At 37.7% G+C, this 19,092-nt stretch overlaps 1 protein-coding gene across 1 annotated transcript in view; it reads right to left on the minus strand.

Annotated features, from left to right (window-relative positions):
* The window catches only part of Wdr36 (WD repeat domain 36), a 32,454-nt gene that overhangs the window by 3,515 nt on the left and 9,847 nt on the right, over positions 1-19,092 (minus strand). The window contains exons 7-21 of the mRNA XM_048442519.3: positions 18,732-18,864; positions 18,348-18,523; positions 17,970-18,090; positions 17,382-17,447; positions 16,319-16,405; positions 14,919-15,064; positions 12,933-13,047; positions 12,199-12,364; positions 11,883-11,991; positions 9,353-9,432; positions 4,936-5,043; positions 2,962-3,059; positions 2,425-2,570; positions 801-920; positions 558-639 (exon numbers count right to left, since the gene is read on the minus strand). Coding sequence (XP_048298476.1) covers positions 558-639; positions 801-920; positions 2,425-2,570; positions 2,962-3,059; positions 4,936-5,043; positions 9,353-9,432; positions 11,883-11,991; positions 12,199-12,364; positions 12,933-13,047; positions 14,919-15,064; positions 16,319-16,405; positions 17,382-17,447; positions 17,970-18,090; positions 18,348-18,523; positions 18,732-18,864 — 1,753 coding nt within the window. The remainder of the gene's footprint in view (positions 1-557; positions 640-800; positions 921-2,424; positions 2,571-2,961; positions 3,060-4,935; positions 5,044-9,352; positions 9,433-11,882; positions 11,992-12,198; positions 12,365-12,932; positions 13,048-14,918; positions 15,065-16,318; positions 16,406-17,381; positions 17,448-17,969; positions 18,091-18,347; positions 18,524-18,731; positions 18,865-19,092) is intronic.

Raw genomic sequence — 19,092 nt, forward strand, 5'->3', positions numbered from 1 at the left:
GAGCCAAATTTCTTAGGAGAGTGACAGTTTTTAAAAAATGCTTATATTTACTGTTAGCTACACAGTAACCTAAAACATTTAAATAAAACTAAATTTTTATTTTCCTTTTCTTTTAAAATTGCATATAAAATCACCCAAATATCTATATAAATATAGGTATTACAATAAACACAAAATTACCTAAAATACTTGACTTTACTGTATTAAGAACCATAGGACTAAGCAGATTCTCAAATGAAAACAAGGAGCTTGAGGTTCCTGATGTAAACTCTGGAGATGCAGCACTGAAAGCCACACGCTAAATGCTATCAGTCAGTTCTCCATCTCCACACCAGCCGAGCTTCCACCCAGAAGGCTGGAAGGCGTCTCGGGGTCAGCATCACCATCATCCGAGTTTAGTACTACTCAGTCACCGCAACTGAAAAGCTAAGCTGCTGTAGATCAGAGCAATTTTCAATACCTTTAGCTTTTATTTAATATAAACTGTCCACTTTTTCTCTCAGACAAACTAAACCAAAAAATGAAGAAACTTGTTGAAATATTTTATGTTAACTTACATTGATTATTTAGCAATCCTTCTTCAAGTTTCAGGTAGAAATTTGATTTCTGAGCCAAAATCCCAAGGTTTACCACTTTAGACTTAAATAAAAACAAATACACATTATTTAAAGACCATAAATATTACTCAAAATATAGCTTATAATTTAAAATTATCATTAATTTACTTTGTGACACTGGGAGCTACAAAAAGTGACAGACACAGACACCCCACAAACTCAGAACACTGATCTGGCTCCTACCTGCTCGGGGTCCCCATTCTGCTCAGGCACAGCAAACCTGGGTACAAGTCCAGGAACTGTTGGGATGAAGAACGGTGCTGACTGGGGCACTTTGGGTGGTTCTTTTGGTTTATTCTTTTTCTGTGAAGAGAAAAATGAAGAGATAAAAGACTATTAAGTGTTAACCCTATTAACAGTATCAAATGTCTAGCATAAATGAAATTTAAAACAAACATCACGATGAAGAGTAGGAAGGAAAGCTTTCCACACTACAAAGCTGAGAAAGATCCGTCTGACAATGCTGCAGCTATCCCTTCCCCAGGCCCCAGTGAGAAGGGCTGCGCAGGAGCATTAAGACAAGGTTCACCTTCACAAGATGATCTCTTATACTCAGTATCTCTTAATGAAACAAAATATGAACTTAATAAAATGGCTTGTCTCCAGAAGGAAATTCAGAACCAGAAGTGCAGACAACCCCACTAGAAATAATTTGCTAAGACAGAGTTTCTTTGTGTGACAAACCCTGGCTATTCTAGAACTCGCTCTGTATCCCAGGCTGGCCTTGAACTCAGATCTGCCTGCCTCTACCCAAGTGCTGGGATTAAAGGTGTGCACCCCTATCACCTAAAGACCTTAATTCTTTTATTTTGTTGGGATTTTAACTTTTGTTTAGTACTTTTTGTTGTTGTTGTTTTATTTTTGGAGACAGGGTTTCTCTGTGTAGCCCTGGTCATTCTGGAACTAGCCCTGTACACCGGGCTGACCTTGAACTCAGAGATCCACCTGTCTCTGCCTCCTGGGTGCTGGGATTAAAAATGTGCACCACCACTGTTTGGTTTATTTTCAGTTTTTAAATGTGGCAGCTAATTTATATTTTAGTGGGAGGTATTTTTTTTTTGAGTTTTGTTTAGTATCTTTAAAAAGAAAATACTATTGCTAATTTATAAAATGTTTAATGATGTAAAATTCCACTGAAATTTCTGCTGAATTTGTTTTATGTAAAATTTTTATTTATTTAAGTATGTGCATGTGTGTGTGGGGGGGAGGGAGTTGTGCACTTGAGTACAGTGACCACAGGCCAGAAGAGGATAACAGATCCCCCAAAGCTGGAGTTACAGGTTTTGAGTCACCCAATGTGGGTGCTGAGGACTGAACGTAGGTACTCTGTAAAGCAGTACTCATTCTAAACCATGGAGCCATCTCTCCAGGTAGAAAAATATTTCTTACAGTTGTACTGTCCTCAGGATGAATGGGCTCGCTTGGTTTTCACCACTACAACACCATCATACATCCACGAACTCACCTGCTGACGCTGATACAGTACAGAAAGCTCTGAAAGTCGACTTAGCAGCAGAAAGGATACGGAACAATAAAAGGTTAATTGTGGCTGAGTAGTAATAATAAAAACCCTAGTATAATTTTCTTAAACACAGCAGTAAGACACACATTTACAGACTGCGTCTGCTACATCATCCAAACACCTGCAGTGCACTTACAGTGGACATAGAGAGGGGGCCTCTGAGCCAGCACCCATGAAATACCGTTGGATTAAACAGCAGTGCCTTGACTATCTTTCCCCTCGACTCTCAAAGCAGGACATGCTCAGGGAGTAGACTGGGACACAGTACCAAGAAGACTACGTTACCTTGATAACATCAAGATTCAGAAGGTTTTTCCAGCGTGACTCAGGGAGAAGTGACAGAGTCACCAGTTGCTCACTCAGCTGCTGCGGCGACTCATACTCTATCATCTCATCGCTTGGCTCAGTCTGTTCTTCCAGCACCTCCACACCTGAAAACACATGTTCAGGGAAGACAGAGGCTAGGGCTCTATCAAATAAAAGAACCTAACTCATTCCACACTCATTTCTATTTTACGACATTCAATCAATATGGCTTTGTAAACTCTTTTCACCTATTTTCTTTGCTTACTCCTCATTTTATTTCCTTCTGTTAATTATAATTCCCATCAGTAGACTTCAAACACTTTTTATACCAGCATATTATTTTTTTATCTTAAAGATGTATCATCAGTTATAGCTTTCTATAAATTGAAGTCATTCAGCATATTTTAATTTACTTAAAAACAACTGATTGAATGCATTAAATTTTGATTTCTTTGCAGCAATAACCTAATAGATTTATAATACACCTCAAAAATTGTTTTGTTATTCTGTGATTACCTTGGGTTTGACAAGTCCCAGGAAGCATCACTACCGAAGGGACGTAATCTGGAGGAAGTGGTCGTAAGGAGACAACTGAATAGAGGGAAATATTCGACCTGAGCAAGCAAAAGCAGGCATTTTATAGTAGCAGCATCACTCCACAAACATCACCTCCAGAGAACCTGAATACTGGTAACGATCTCTAGCTTGAATTTGGCCAGAGACTACAATCATTACTAGTTAACACCTCAAAGACAGACTATTAATGTGAAAATGTTATCATAAAAAAGCTGTATAAAGGCACTGGAGAGATGGCTCAATGGCTAAGAGAACTACTGGTTTCTCTTTCAGAGATCCTGAGTTCAATTCCCAGCATGCATATGGTGGCTCAAAACCATCTATAGTCAGATCTGATGCCTTCTTCTGGCTTAAAGGTGTCTATACAATAGAGAACTCATATACATAAAATAGATAAATCTTTAAATTTCAAACTGTCTTTTAAAAAAATGTGTAAAAACATTAATGGGGGCTGGAGACAGCATAACAGTTGGGAGTACTGGCTGCTCTTCAGGAGGATTTAGATCAAGTCCAGCATCACCATGGTTGTTTTACAACTGCCTGGAACTCCAGTTCCAGCAGATCCATGCCCTGTCTGGCCTCTGTAGACACTGCATGCAAGCAGTGCATAGACAAACATGCTGCCCAAGCACAAATACACATTAAATAAAATGAAATCTCCGATTTTTTGATACAGGATCTTACTATGCACCCTTGGCTAACTTGGAACCTATTATGTATAGAGCTGGTCTTGAACTCATAGAGATCTGCCTGCTCTAGTCTCGAGTGCTGGGATTAACGTTTGCACAACCATGTCAGGCCTGAGTCTCTGTTTTGAACACAGTACAGAAACTTGCTGACGAGAGACTAGCAGTAGACAGCACTTTTATAAGATAAACTAACTTCCATATAGAATTTGACAAATATTCATATTTACTCAGGAAAAAAAAGCATGACAAAAAGAAAGATTGAGAAAGTGAGTTAAAATGAATACCCTAATTATATTCTTGGGGGGCTTAGACAGTCATCAGGTGGCCTTTTCTAAAATAGCTAAGTAGTAATATTTCTGCTATGCATTTGCAAAGCAGCCCTAGGTGAGTGTTCAGAATAGAAACACCAGTACCAAAGTAGGGGCAGGTTTCCTTACACCTATGATATGAATCTCAATGGAAAACAAAAGCTGGGAAGTCAGATCCAAAGTGCTATCGACAACCATACTCTATGGGGAAGCACCACAGCCCCAGCTGCTACAATCCATTAAGTGCTCACGCTTCAGTGATTCCAGATGACACAGTTCATTTTTTAAGGTGGTCAAAATGATAAATCAAATTACTTTTTCCCCTTAAAATTGGAACATATTTTATAATTAGAATTAGAAAAGAATGATAAGGTAGAATACTCATGTAGTCCTAACACCAAACCGAGACAGGAGGATTACAAGCTTATGATCAGCATGCAATAAATACACAAGTTTCAGGACAGCTAAAAGAATGGAGTGTATAAACTCATGAAAGAAATAAAATTTTTCTAGTTGCATGTAATTAGAATCCATCTTAGGAAGCATTCTGTTCATATGTGTGCCTTACTTTATAAAGTATACTGAAATTCAGAAGCGATTAGCAAAGGTCATACAGTGACAGAGGGCCAAGTCCTAACTGGAACTTCCTTTCCTAATCTCTGAAATTCACTATGTCCTTTAGCAAATAAAAGACAAATTTAATAACAGACAAAAATTATGCAACTTAGAATATGCCCTTGAACAAAGCTGTCTAAATTACCAAGCATCAGAGGTAGACTCCTGGTAGACTATTAAGTCTGCGTGACAGTTCCGTTGTATAAAAACAAACTAAATGGCAATTGTAACAAACACTGATTTTGACTATTGTCATTTTCATGCCCTTCCCCAAAATAAAAGAGATGTATAAAAGAACTCACCACAAGTAAATTCCAAGGTGATCCACATGAGAAGTTGCTAGAAAGTCTCCAGTTGGGGACATAGTAACATTGAGAGGAGCCGAGTCCAACAAGAAGCAGTCGATAAGGCTACAAAAAGAAGTTTAAGTATTTAAGTTCTACTTGTAGAGGTATAGTTTTTTTGTTGTTTTTTTTTAAAGGAGGGGGTATTTTTTTTAACTAAAAGAACAAGAAACAAAAGCTGGAGGAAATGTATTTTAAGTTTCACAAATTATAGCCAGAAAGTTCACTAACTACGACTTTGTCAACTAAGTTCCTATGTGAAAACAATGAACTTAATGGGAAAAAACCGAAACATTAAATAGACTGGTTAACTGGAGGAAGATTCAACAGTAAGGAGAATACAAGAAGAACTACAGTTTTCCTTACCCCAATTTTGGTACACTTATTGAGGACAATTTTAAAGATATCACACACTGAACGTAGAGTAGGGAGGGAGCACTATGCAAAGCACACCAACAACACAACCTGCACATCTTAATAGTGAGCCACTGAACATTTATGAGGAAACTCTATCTCATGAAGAAATTTACCATTAGAATTTGAACAGGAAGAACAATGGAATTAGAGTAGTAATCAGCAGTAAAAATTTCACTAGGATGATTAGCGTCTGCGGTAAGTAAAAGTAGGCTGGGGCGATGGACAACCTAGAGCATAGGCTCTGCAGCCTGGTAGGAGGAAGAGGAACCTGGCTCTTTTCTGTTGTAAAGATTTGCTTATTCCATTTCACACACACACACACACACACACACACACACACACACATATGAAAGCTTTGCAAGCACACATGTATGTGCGCCATATGCATGCCTGCTGGATCCCTGGACTATGGACCCTGGTCTTCTTTAAGAGCAACAAATGCTAACTGCTGAGCCACCTCTCCAGCCCCAGAGTAGATTGGGTTTAAAATTAAGAAACAAAACAAAACACAACAACAACTATTCACAAGTCAAAGACAAGGCATTTTTCATGGAACATATAACGAATGTCTGACGTTCAGGCACTATGCTCATACAAGTGATTTAAGAAAGAGAAAACAGCACCTAAGTCATTCCCTGCTCCTGTGTTTTGTGCTTACAAGTATCCTGATCTGAGTACTTGAGTGGAACGACTAATCTCATCTTTACAACCCTGTGAGACACAAGCTTCTTTATCTACAGAACAGAAAACCAAGACTCAGTGAGATTTAAAAACTAGTTTAAGATAGAAAGCAACTGACCTAGATTTGTGCCCAAGCAGACTGCACTTTTAACCACACAATTACTGATAAAACTGTAACTGTAATTAAAGATATACAAGCAGTGTAAAGCAGTGCAATTGTCCATGACTGCTCTTCAGGGAAGACATTAAGTGACAAACCCAAAATGAATGAAAACAAAACACCCACAATTAGGAATTCTGGAGACTAACAAAGGTAAAAGTGTGTGTTCAAGATAATCACTGTTGGCCAATTTTCTGTTAGAAGAAAAGAGAAGCAAAATGCAGTATGGCTTCTGCTTAAGTCTGCATGGGAAACTAACAAGAAACACTGTGTTAGGGGACTTAAGACAAGGGAGCAAAGTGTTCAGCCACTTCAAAGTCAGTGATGATTAGATGTCAAATTATTTATTTTAATTCATGTAATCTAAACAACCAAGAGCAGACAATATTATCCCAGTATATAAACAAAATATTTCCTCATTTTGTCATTTCTCCTTTGTCTTGATGCACAGCAGAGGTTTAAGTATGTAGGGGGTGAAACTTCCTACCATGTTTTAATCCATCTGTTCAGAGAATTAACTGCTTGAGCAAACTTGCTCTACTTGAGAATTCAATTTTGTCAATTCATTGTGCAACCTCATTCCTCCAGCTGTGGTGTGTGGGTAGCCTGACCTTCCACTATGGAAAAGCACCAAATAGAGGAAGGCAGTTTCTGCATGTACAGCATATTTCCCACTGTCACCTAAGCTCATAACTGTACAAGCTCAATCCCAGACCGAAGTCTCCAGCAACCCTAGAAAATGAGGAGCTCCAGGGATGCTCTCATGTCTCCTGATGGAAATTAGAGCAGTCCCATTCAGAGGGATCTAATTTTTAACATCAGAACCTTGCACATACGAAGTAACATTTAAGTTATTTCTATTGCTCCAGAAAGCTGAGCTAGCATATGTTCTATTGCCGAAGAGATGGAATCACTTTCCACAGGAATCTTCACTAAGAAGAAATGACTGGTTCTGCCTTAAGAGAAATGGAAAAATAGTGTTTGTTGTCTTCCAATTTGTCTCATGGTAAAGTTCCACAGAACATAAAGCTGAGGAAGCAGAAAAAACAAAATGCATATTACTGCTAAAAAACCATTTAATTTTATCTGATTTCTCACTGCCTAAGGAGGTTAGCTTGAATGTCCAGTAGATTAGGAACCAGAATAAAACAAAGTAGTGGTGTCCACATTAGCTGACTGACGTAACTTCAGGGATCATGAATTGTTCTTACATTTGCAATCAGTGAGGTCAAAATGTGCTTTAAAGAGGACTAATTCGAGATGAACACAACTGCAGTGCACTGCATTCAAATAATTATTCATATATCACCTCACGTTTTTGGCTACATAACAAATATACTCATTTTGATTTTTAATTGAGGATACTTATTTTTACTTTATGTGTAAGAATGTTTTGACTGAATGTATAATATTTATTTCATATCATGTAGTACCTGCCAGGTCAGGAGACAGTGCTGCAGCCCCTGGATCTGGAGTTACAAACAGTTGTAAATCACCATGTAGTTGCTATGAACCAAAACTAGGTCCTCTACAAGAACAGCAAGGGTTCTCAACTGCTCGGCTATCTCTCCAGGTGAGTGTAGCTACTCTTCAAATACTTACCATGCTATATAAGTGATGCAAGTGTTTAACGAAGAAAGGACAAGGAACCTCCAAAGATTGCTGTTCTGGTGTATTTTTAAAAGGGGGAATCTAAACAAACAACAGCTTCCCAGGGGTCTCCAATAAGGCACTAACCCTTCTCCATCGCATGTCTCCTACAATAAGACACTGACTATCTTAAGAAGGTGAATGCCTGAACAGGGCTAGTATGAAAGGTCCCCTGTGCTTATTGCTTTGCTCAGCCACTTACAGTATAATCCACCTTGGGCAAATTACTGAATCTCTTCAAGTCTCCTTTTCCTAACTTGTCCAACAGCCCTAATAATAACAATAGTACCATGTTTATTAGGATACTAAACAGTAGGAGTGTAAGAAGTACCCAATAACGATGCAAATGCCAGCCTAGCTGATATTAAACAGCATTGGCTGTTTGATATCGCCTTTCAGGTTATTTGTTACACTTCAAATTTTAGTCAAAGAATTGCTAGGCTTTTTTCCCCCTTTAATAAAAATATATCTTTGTCGAATTGGTGATTTCATTTTCTTCTAACAACTTAATGTCTTGTTTCTTGCTTCTGTATTAACCTTAAATAGTGTTCACCTAAAACATACATACTTAAAAAGTTGAAAACCTACTGGATTTAAATCTACTCAACTAAATAAAAACTAAAAAAAAAGTTCGGCAAAAAGGCTTTAAACGCTACTTTTAGATCCTAGTTTTCCATTCCAAAGATAAACTTGCCACCAAAAAAGTCACCAATCTTAACTTTAATTCCAATTCTATGATATCCATCTTTGGAAAACTCCACCAGGCTAGGAGGTAACAGACTACCACTATTTCTAAGTATCTTCAGACTTGTTCGGTTCTCAAGCAGAATCTAAATACATTTTGCTTCCCTCTGCTAGCAAGTGAAGTGACACACCTGTGGACAAAAGTCCCTAGTGATGACAGCTGGACTCACTCTAAATCAGATGCAGATGCTGGAAGGTGGGTGTGCCTTCTGCCTATAGCAAAGTTACAGGGAAATGAGAAATATGGGTTTTTCCTTTCTAAAGGTCAGATTGCTTTCACATTTGAAGCTAACCAATTCCTGAGAATGTGCTGGATTAGCAGTGAGTTTCACTCATGAAACAGATTTCTGACAATGCCATTTTACTGAGAAAAACTATATCTAGGAAAGCATAGTTTTTTACCTTTTAATTAAATTCAGTATGAACAACAGCAAAAATCCTCAAAATAAAATTTGGGCTCTACTTTAGAGTGCCAAGACCACATAGATTTTTTTTTCAAGATTCACACACACAACCACTTCTGTATCTCTATTCTTCAGGAATGAGTAAGAGATTTGTGTTTACTTTGCTAATTTTTTTGTCATGCTACTGCCTGATTCTTAAGAGATCAATAATAGTCTATAAATAAAACAGTTCCAACTACATAGAAACAAACAACAGGCAAAAGCCACATGTTCAGACAATGACTGAGAAATCCTCTGAGGGACTTAACAATGAACTCACCACCCAGATGGAAGGTCCCAAGTCCTAACAGAGCAGTCCATTGCAGCGCTTATAAGCCAGCGGCCGTCAGGGCTGAACGTCTTTAAACAAAACAAATTACATGTATGCAATGGATATATTATGTTAGCATGCATACATAGACACAAGTATATACATGAACACCTTAGAGCATACAAAATTTGAAAAGATTTTAGGCTTCATGAAACGATAAATGTGACTGTGCAAAAATTCGGACTTTCAATTTATACAAATAAAAATGTATTTCCTATATATCACTCCTCTGGGACTTACATAAGTATTAGGTTTTTAAGTGAATCACAACAGGCTTATGAAATTAACACTGTGCCAATATTTATAAAACTATTTATTTACCTATTTATTTAAATAATAATAAACATTATTAAAAGTAAATTTTAAAAAATATTCAAATAATCTGAGACTATGGTCAGAGATATTCTGTGTCTAATTTCAGCTGTAAAGATCTGTAAATAAAACAATGTTGTTTCTTTGAAAACTGTATCTACTCACCCAACTCTAGGAATTTATCTAAATCACTATGATTCTGAAGATAATAATTCTGTTAAAACAATGTTAATAAAGAAATTCTACTTTTGCTTTTAGCTTAAAACAAAGCAAAGCAAAACAAAACAACAACTTTTTCCCCCTTAAGGAAACTTTTATTTCCAAAAATGAAAAAAAAAATTTCAAAACACACTGAGATAATGGATTCCTGATATGTTATCTGTTTATAGCCATAAAAAGATGGACAAGAGTTTCTCTTTCATGTAGTGCTGAGAGTCTTAGCTTAGAAATGAAAAGACTCCAAACGAAAAAATTGTAGGGTTTATGGAAGTAGATCACCCAAAAGTCTATATATATCCCGGGATTATTTCTTATTAGCAAATGTTAGCAGAGCAAACTCAGTGCTAATTTATCCATCAGGCTGCAGCAAGATCACTAAAATTCACACTTCGGGGTACAGACTGCTCAATTTAGGGAGGGGTGGAGCAGACAGTCAGGGTGGGAAAAATTGGCTCTCAGAAACAGGCTTGTGCTACAGAAGCTAACACATGCAATTAAAAAGAAGTAAACACCTCCGAGTAGGAGAAACTACAAACACAAATGGGGAAGTAAAAGCTACAAAGGGAAGAAATAGGAAGAGCAAGCTGACAATGACAGATTTTTAAAAATGCCACTTCATCATAACATCCCATCCCCATCCTGGTTCCGTCCAGACACTGTCAAAACAAAATTTGCTGAAGTCTACTTTTGTCAATCTCCAAGTTGCACAATATAATTCCCTAAACCAATTTCTCCTACTTTTAAAGGACAGGCTAAGGGACCGTCAATGCTGACCTGCTGTAAGTGACACGGCTGTTAACTACTAGGCTTTATCAGCAAGCAGCTACCATCTTTCTTCTCTTTTCAAATAGATACCAGGTCTGCAACTAATACTAGGTGATACCACATACTGAAATCAGTCCTCAGGTAACAATTTTAAAGCTTTTAGATTTATTTAAATAAGATGTACTTTAAAACTGCTTGTGTTTTAATAGTATCACACATCTTACTGAGAAACATAATGCAATTTTTATTGAAACCTTTTGGAGCTTAGTTATACGAATTCTAGAGTACATGATGGGGGAACCCACAGAGACAGCTGACCTGAATCACAGAGCTCATGGACTCTGGACCGACCTAGGACTGCTGCATGTGGGTGTCGGCTGTGTGGCAGTTGTGTAGCTTGGACTGTTTGTGGGGCTCCTGCCTTTTGGGAACCTGCTCCCCATGCTGGGTTGCCTTGTCCACCTGGATACGGGGGAGGAGCTTGGTCCTGCCTCAGCTTGCTGTGCCACGCTTTGTTGACGCCTAAGGGAGGCCTGCCCCTTTCTGGAGATGGAGAATGAGTGGTTATCACATCTTGCTTCCTGGGTAGCTCACTGGCGTCTCCCTCAACTCTGCCCTTCTTTTTCCCTGTATTCAGTTTGGCTTTCCTGCCCAGCTATAGGCCAAGGCAGTTTTTACTATCAACCAATGTACATATATTCATAGTGTACAAAAGGCTTACTCCACAGCAATAAATAGGAAAATTTAATTAATTTAAAAAATAGAAAGAAAAATTCTAGAGTAACCCTATATAAAAACAAATCTGTTGTTCCAGACTACCATAAATTCATTTCAAATAGAAAAAAGAAATAAATTCCCTTAGCTTATTTTAAAACCAAATGAAAAATGATTACTTACAGTCAACAGAACATTCACTCTGACTTAAGTATATCTGACTTAAAGACAAAAATAAACTCTGGCAAATTTATACTTCAATCTGATAGTATCAATTCCTTGCAAAATAATAAGCCATTTCCCAAAGTTTTCTTTAAATCTCTTTAGAAGTTAGCCTGGAAATTATCATTCTGGAAACCTTAGGATGAGAATAAGGGTACTAACAACAACAGATTTGATTACTTCAACATCTTCATCATAAGCAGAAGGAGAAACAAGTGAGGTTACTTATAAGTTCTTTCATTTTTACCATGTCATTTATTTGGCCTTGGTGTCCGGAGAACTCTCTGACAATCTTCCTTGTTTCTATGTCTAGGACAGTAATGGAGAAGTCATCCAAGGCAAGCCCCAGAATGCCACTGGGAAGACAAATGCACAAGTTTTAATAAACAAAGAAAAACATTTGAATCCGAATTTTGTTAATTAAAATATATCTTTGAAAAAATTAAACTATATGGAGTTATTTACTAAAATGTTCTTGATTTCCCGCCACTTGCTACCTGCTTTACTTAGAGTTCTCACTAACAACATCAAAAGCGACTCTGCTATTACACGGAAAGGCTTACCTGTCCCTGTGGAGCAGCAGCATATTGGGAGATGACTCGAGGCTCAAACAATGGATTAAAGCCTTGCTCTTAAAGTTCCAGAACTTGAGCAGTCGTTCGCTCCCAGCTGTGACCGTCAGCTGGTTTAATCCGTCCACTGCAACACCTCTGACAGAACCTGTGTGAGCTTTTAAACACAGCCCAGAAAGAAACAAGTCAGGATTGGCAGTCTGTGAACAGTACACAAAGAGTGACTCCTTTATCCAAATACCCGAAGTCTCATTAACAAAACCTACTCTTGAAATTAAACTGAATTCTAAAATAGAGAGAAAAACTCTTAATTAATTATTAGACTGTTGAGGCAAAAATAGCTGTTTCCATGAAAGATAATTTAATAAAACGGTCATAATTTTATCTAAATCAAAGAAGAAAAATAGTATGTATCTACTTTCCCCCAATGGATTCAGAGCTTTCTTCCCTTTGGATATCTTAATATGATGGGTTTTTTGTTTTTGTTTTTGGAGACAGGGCTTCTGTGTAGCCCTGGCTGTCCTGGAACTCCCTTTGTAGATCAGGCTGGCATCAGACTCAAGAGATCTGACTGCCTCTGCCTCGCAAGTGCTGGGATTAAAGGTGTGCGTCACCACCACCTGGCTTCAGTATGGTGTTTATATTGTATATAACAGTATCTGCCACATGGAGTTGTAGAAACCCATCTAGACATTATTTTAAAAAGAGGAAAAAAAATTCAATACCTTTTTCATCTCCAAAACTTCCTCGATGTATACCCGACTGCATGTTATACACATCTACAGCTCCTGAGGAGAGGCCAATTATTGCAAAGTTCCCACAGGAAGTTATATCTACTGCCTTTAGGCAAAAGAAAAAAGAGACAATTCTATTTCTGTCTTAAATAAGTATGAAGAAATTATCTAGGGAAACAAAATATAACTAGTTAACTGAAATTTATAAACTTAGAAGTTTTTGTAGTTAAGAGTTGATACAAAACTGAAAACAATAGTTAAATACCTATTAAAAGCCAAAAATATTTTAATCATGGCATATTAATAGAACATACATAACACTGAATAGAAAACACTGATTTATATGCAGTTTATATAAAATAAATGAAATCTTAATACTTTAAATACAACTGTTTTTTTTTCTACATCAAAATTACAAGATTATCTCATTTGGAGTTATGTCAAAAAAAAAATCACTGAATGACAATGTGTAAATTACATGTTATTCACCCAAAAGACACACACACACACACACACACACACGCAAATAAACAAATGGATGGTTTTTTAACACTTAAGTAGAAAATATTTAATTGACGTTTACTGTGCTGCCAACATAAAATTTGCACACCATTACGCAAGATGTACTTTTGTGCACTGCGTAAGAATGTTAAGTGTATCTATATTTCTCTAAACAACAGTTTACAAAAAAAAGATGCAAAATATTAAGTTTAAAACATTCTCTCTTTCAAAATGGAACTTAGTCTTACCTAGTTTTGAATATTTATGTAGTATTATAGAGTGTACCCTCAGGAACTAAGGCATTACTTACAGGTAATTAAGGTCCCTGTAGTCCCTTGCATTTATTTAACAGAATTTGTCACTGTTAGAAAATCTACTTCTAGTAATTTCCTTTTCTAATTAACTCATTCAAATATACTGTCTAAGACAAAGCAAAACTAAAGCCTGAAGGCTACCTCTGAGTGGCAAACTGCAGACCAGACTTCCTAACAGCCACTCCTGCTTACTCTGTACTGGTTATGGACTTTCTTCCAGGTAGCTGAGTTGTCAGACAAATGATTCAGCACCATTTAAGATTTCATGATATATCTGTCCACCCACCATAGACACACACACACACACACACACACACACACACACACACACACACACAGTAAATACTGAGTGATCACTGTAAACTGTAAACTACAATTATACATTTCAAAAGGCTTAAATCCCAGCCCGATCACTTACTATCTTTACGGAACTTACACATGTTAGTTACTACATTAAGCCTCAGTGTTACAGTTACAGTACCAGCTTCCAATAAACTGTATCAAGAGATTGTTGTGAGGATAAATGAAATAGTACATGCTACTCAGAGAGGCTGGAACAAAGAATTAAATGTAAAACACCTGATCTGACCTAGTGGGAGCTCACTGACAGCTGTGTGGCTGGGGTAGTTTGTGGAGCTACTGGCAGCAGAAGCAGCACTCACTCCTAGTGCGTGAACTGGCTTTCTGAAGTCCATTCTCTTGGAAGGATACCACCTTGCATAGCCTAGACATAAGGGGGAGGGCCTCAAACTCAAGAGCCAGACTTTGTTGACTCCCCATGGGAAGCCTTGCCTTCTCTGAGGAATGGATGAGAAGCAGGGTGAGGGGGAAAGTGGGGGGAGCAGGAGGAAAGGAAGGGATTGGGAACTAGGATTGGTATGTAAAGTGAGAAAAGGTTGTTATAAAATAAAAAAAAGGAAAAAAAATACCAGTAATCATCTTTACTAGTATTTCACATCCAATCACAGATCAAAACAAGAGGGTAATAGTACTTCACATCCAATCACAGATCAAAAAACTCAACAAATTAAAATCCTTGATACCATTAAGGCATTATCTCCAAAATGTTAAACTGTTTTTTTCCCATTAGTAGTTATTAGTAAACTTGAAACAAAATTACCTAAGGGTGTTTTTAAATACCATAACAAACAAGGCCACTTACTGTTGCAATGATGTCATCTGTCTTTAATTCTTTTGGCTTGAGAAAATAAGCACCTATTGTAGATCTTTGGTAATTCCAGGTTGAGCAGGATAGCTTACCTTGGTGGCAAGCAATGATACCATCCCAGTCACTTTGACGAGCTTCCTCTTAAACACAGTAAAATCATCAGTCAAAATGCTTGTCTTCCCATTCATTCACCTATGAGCTAGGCATCTTATAATCTACATGCACAGACGGTATCAAGGACACAACAGTACAACAAGCAGGTTATCTCTAATAATAATCAACTTTCCAATCTAATGGATTATGAACAGACAAAAATCATGTATTTTATATTTGACACATGCAACATAAAATGGCTAAATGAAGCTAATACATCTTGTCATAGATTCTTCTGAGAAAAAAAATTATAAGAATAAAGTATGATAAAATGTTAGTGTTTTCTAAGAGGACTCAAGAAGAGCTTACTGAGATTTTTAGTGGTAAGAGTGGTAATAAAACAGAAATTAGCAGGCAGTAGTAGTGATGGTGGTGGAGCCCTATAGATGGGGGCCCACGAGGAACTAAGAAGGGGTTGGAGTAATGAGGAAGGTTAAGAGCACTGGCTGCCCTTCCAGAGGACCAAGATTCAATTCCTAGCACCCACATGGTGGTTCACAAACATCTCTAACTCCAGTTCTAAGGAATCCAAGACCTTTTTCTGGTCTCTATGGGCACTAGGTACATACATGGTACACACATATAGATCCAAGTAAAACACCTACACATTAAAAAATGAATTAAAAATTTTAAACACTAAAAACAAGTAAGAAAAATTGAGGAAAGCAAGTAGGAGATATATTTTTCTTGGAAGAGGTGGGAGAAGAAAAACTACCAGTCAAAACAAAGACTTTTGAAAGTCATGTTTTGAAGACAATATTCTACCCAAGAGCCACTAAAGGGTTGTAAGTATGACTGAGATGTATGTTTACAAAGACAGACAGGAAAGTGGTCAAAACAAAACACTCGGTGATTGTTTATTACTGTAACCTGGAAATAAATTTAAAATTGACAAGTCTACTTAGTTATTTCTTGGTAGTTTTCAATGCTCTGAGTGCCTCCTTACAAGGCTAATGACACAATATTCCAGACTCCCCTCATGTGTTGTGTCTCAAGGAGCATTCATTAGCAGGCATAAAGTACAGTAAAGGAAACTGTAAAACCAAATGTTACTAATGGCTGTTACAAGAAAAGGGGATTAATACAAAATAAGTTCCTGTTAAAGGTAATCTTTTCAGTGTTCACCCAAGATCAGCACCCACTGAGGTCACCTTCTGGACACTTAGTATGCAGAAACGCTTATTAAAATAGAGGATATAAACATAAAGCAAAGGAGACGTTAAAAAGGATAAATTACTCACCAGCAGCAAACTTTGTGATAGGTGGAAGCCTTACTGACATGGTATTCTGAAGTCCTTTACGTTTAACTATCTTTTTATTTATTAATCCTGGGGTTGGATGAAAGGGATAATAGGAAAGTTCCTTAATAAAAAAGTATGGTAAGGAAAGTTTTCACTGTTATAAAAAATGTATAGAACAAAATATTCCTAATTAAGGTAGAAGCAAAGATGTTATTACCACTACTATTAAATAATGTCTGGAGTTAGTTAAATCATGAAAATAAGTTGTATGAAATAACAGAAAAATAAAAACACTATTACTTTTTGAGACTACTACAGTCATAGAGTCAAATGAATCAAAAGAACCAAATAGTGCCAGTCAGTTCCACTGGGATGCTTCAGAATCAAACAAAGACAGACAGAAAGTGGTCAAAACAAAACACTCAATGGTCGGTTGTTACTGTTATAAAAAATGGACAGAACAGCAACAACAACAACAACAAAAACAGTAAAAAAAAAAACCTATAAAGACCCACTGAGTCACACCGTATGTGCAGCAGCACATGAGAATCACCCACGCAGGGCGAGAAGGCTGGGGATCGATCGCCTCTCCCCAGTTTCACCCCAGGAGCTCCTTTAGCGATGTGGATATGAATACATGCAGACACAAGGGCAGTGCTTCAAACAGTGCCTCCTCTGAACACTTCTCAAAGGGAAAAGTGCGAATAAGACAAGAAACGAAGTGATGTAACAAGCAGCAGGTAAGGGTCAGGCTCTAAAATAAGAATCTGTGAAAAGTCCCTAGGCACGAGCCAATCAGGATTGAACCAGTCAACCCAAACCCTGCTAATGTCACTTTCCTGATTTTTGTCTTTAAATAATCCTCTCTAGAAGGGTGGGGTACCTCCTCTTGCTAGTGCACTGAAGAGGTCCAGGCCAGCCTGAAATTATAATACTAAATCTTGCTTTTGTACTTCGGTCAGGTCTCTCACAGAATCTTAAACTGATTTTCGTTTCCTTTTTCCATTTTTTTGAGTGTGTGTGTGTGACCAGTAGCTTGTTTTCCATCCTGCAAATGACTCACCATGCCCCAAGCTCTTGTTGAATTTTTCATGAACTGTAGAAAATGACTGTAGAGTTCCATCTTGACCTATTGGTATGAACAGAAAAGCCCCAGTTAGCTTTCATACAGAACATGTCTAGTAGGACAATCAACAAAGGACGAGTTGTGTGAGAATTCTGAGTCTGGTGACCTCAGCTACTTCAAAACACAGAATTGTTCTTGGAGTGTGTCTTACGCTCCTTCCAGGTAAGCTCACAGGAGTGAGCTTACTTCAGCTGTTATGTTTTTGTATGTGTGTCTATCCTTGTGGCTGAATACTTTGCTCATGTGATTTCTAACCCTCAGATTATAAACGCCTAATGCTCAGAATAAGGTTGACTACTGTATGAAACTTTAGTCGGCCCTGCTCTCCCAGGTTCACACCTCCAGCTAGAGAAGAAACACATGCCAACCGCAGATGACGGCCAGCTAGGGCCTACGCAAAGCTACAGCTTGGAGCACTTCAAAGAGCTATTTCAACCGAAGGTTTGTAAATACCAAACCAACTGCCTACTGAGTTTCTACTTCTTACTGTTTATTCAAAATAATGGTTAAAAAGCAGAAGCTCACTTGCACTTAAAATCTGCTGTCCATTTTGTCCATAGTATCTGATCTTGGTGAGAGAAGCACTATGTCCCATTCTGAATCTCAGCAGTCGTCCTTCGCCTGTAGGGCCATCAAATATCCATATCTGCAAAGAAATACAATTGTAAGCTGCTTCAGCCATTACCTTCTGCGAGTAGTTCAGGCATCTTCTGCACACATTAACCAACACTGGGCAGTGCTGCAATTCTTACCCACTTTTCCACAGTCATGCACCCTGCTTTATTTTGTTTCGTCTATACCAATCTCATCCCATACTCTATAGTCATAAGTTTAAGGCTGATGTAATAAAACAAACGTATAATAACCCGAGTCACTGTGCTTAGAAGAAGACAACAGTAATACCCTAAGAGCATTGTCAGCGCCATTTGTCACGAGCAGCGGCTCTCTGTGGAGAAATGTCAGCCCAGCAATTGCTGTGGAGTGTGCATTTCTCATTTGGTTGATTAATTTCTTGTCTTCCAGATCCCAGAGTCCAATATGGCCACACGGGCTTCCAGCTGCCATTACCGGATGACCATCTGTTAATAAAATAAAAACATTAACAAACACATCCTCCACAAGACAATAATTCTCTAAATGTATAAATTTAATTAACCTGCCCACATTTCTATGTTTTCTTCTACCTTAGTGTTATACTAATTCCTACGAGGTTAAACTACAAGAAAACATGTTCTAAAAAATATCCTTATCTTTCTAGTGACGAACTTCAAGTGTCAGCTACGTTACCTGTGCGAAATGAGAGGGAAGTGATGGGGCCCCAGTCCTGACGGAACGTCATCAGTGTTTCATCAAACTTAATGTTGTGAATGACAACCTGACCAGACGAAAGACCAATGGCAACAACATCCACAGCCGGTGCCTGAAAATTAAAACACTCAGCCTTTTATTTTCTTAAATAGAACTTCTTGCTGATATACACTATTCTTTGCTATCAAAAAAAATGAAGTAATCTCTAAAAGGAAAAAGAAAAAAAATCCACTAATTTTGTCACTATCAGTAATTAACATTCAAGCATTTAACAATGTGTTTTCCAAATTACTTCCCAGCTTCAATTCTGCTAGTCACAGTGTCCTTTCACCCCTTCAAT

Source organism: Myodes glareolus, chromosome 13, assembly GCF_982192425.1.
Source record: "Myodes glareolus chromosome 13, mMyoGla1.1, whole genome shotgun sequence".
NCBI classification, from domain to species: domain Eukaryota; kingdom Metazoa; phylum Chordata; class Mammalia; order Rodentia; family Cricetidae; genus Myodes; species Myodes glareolus.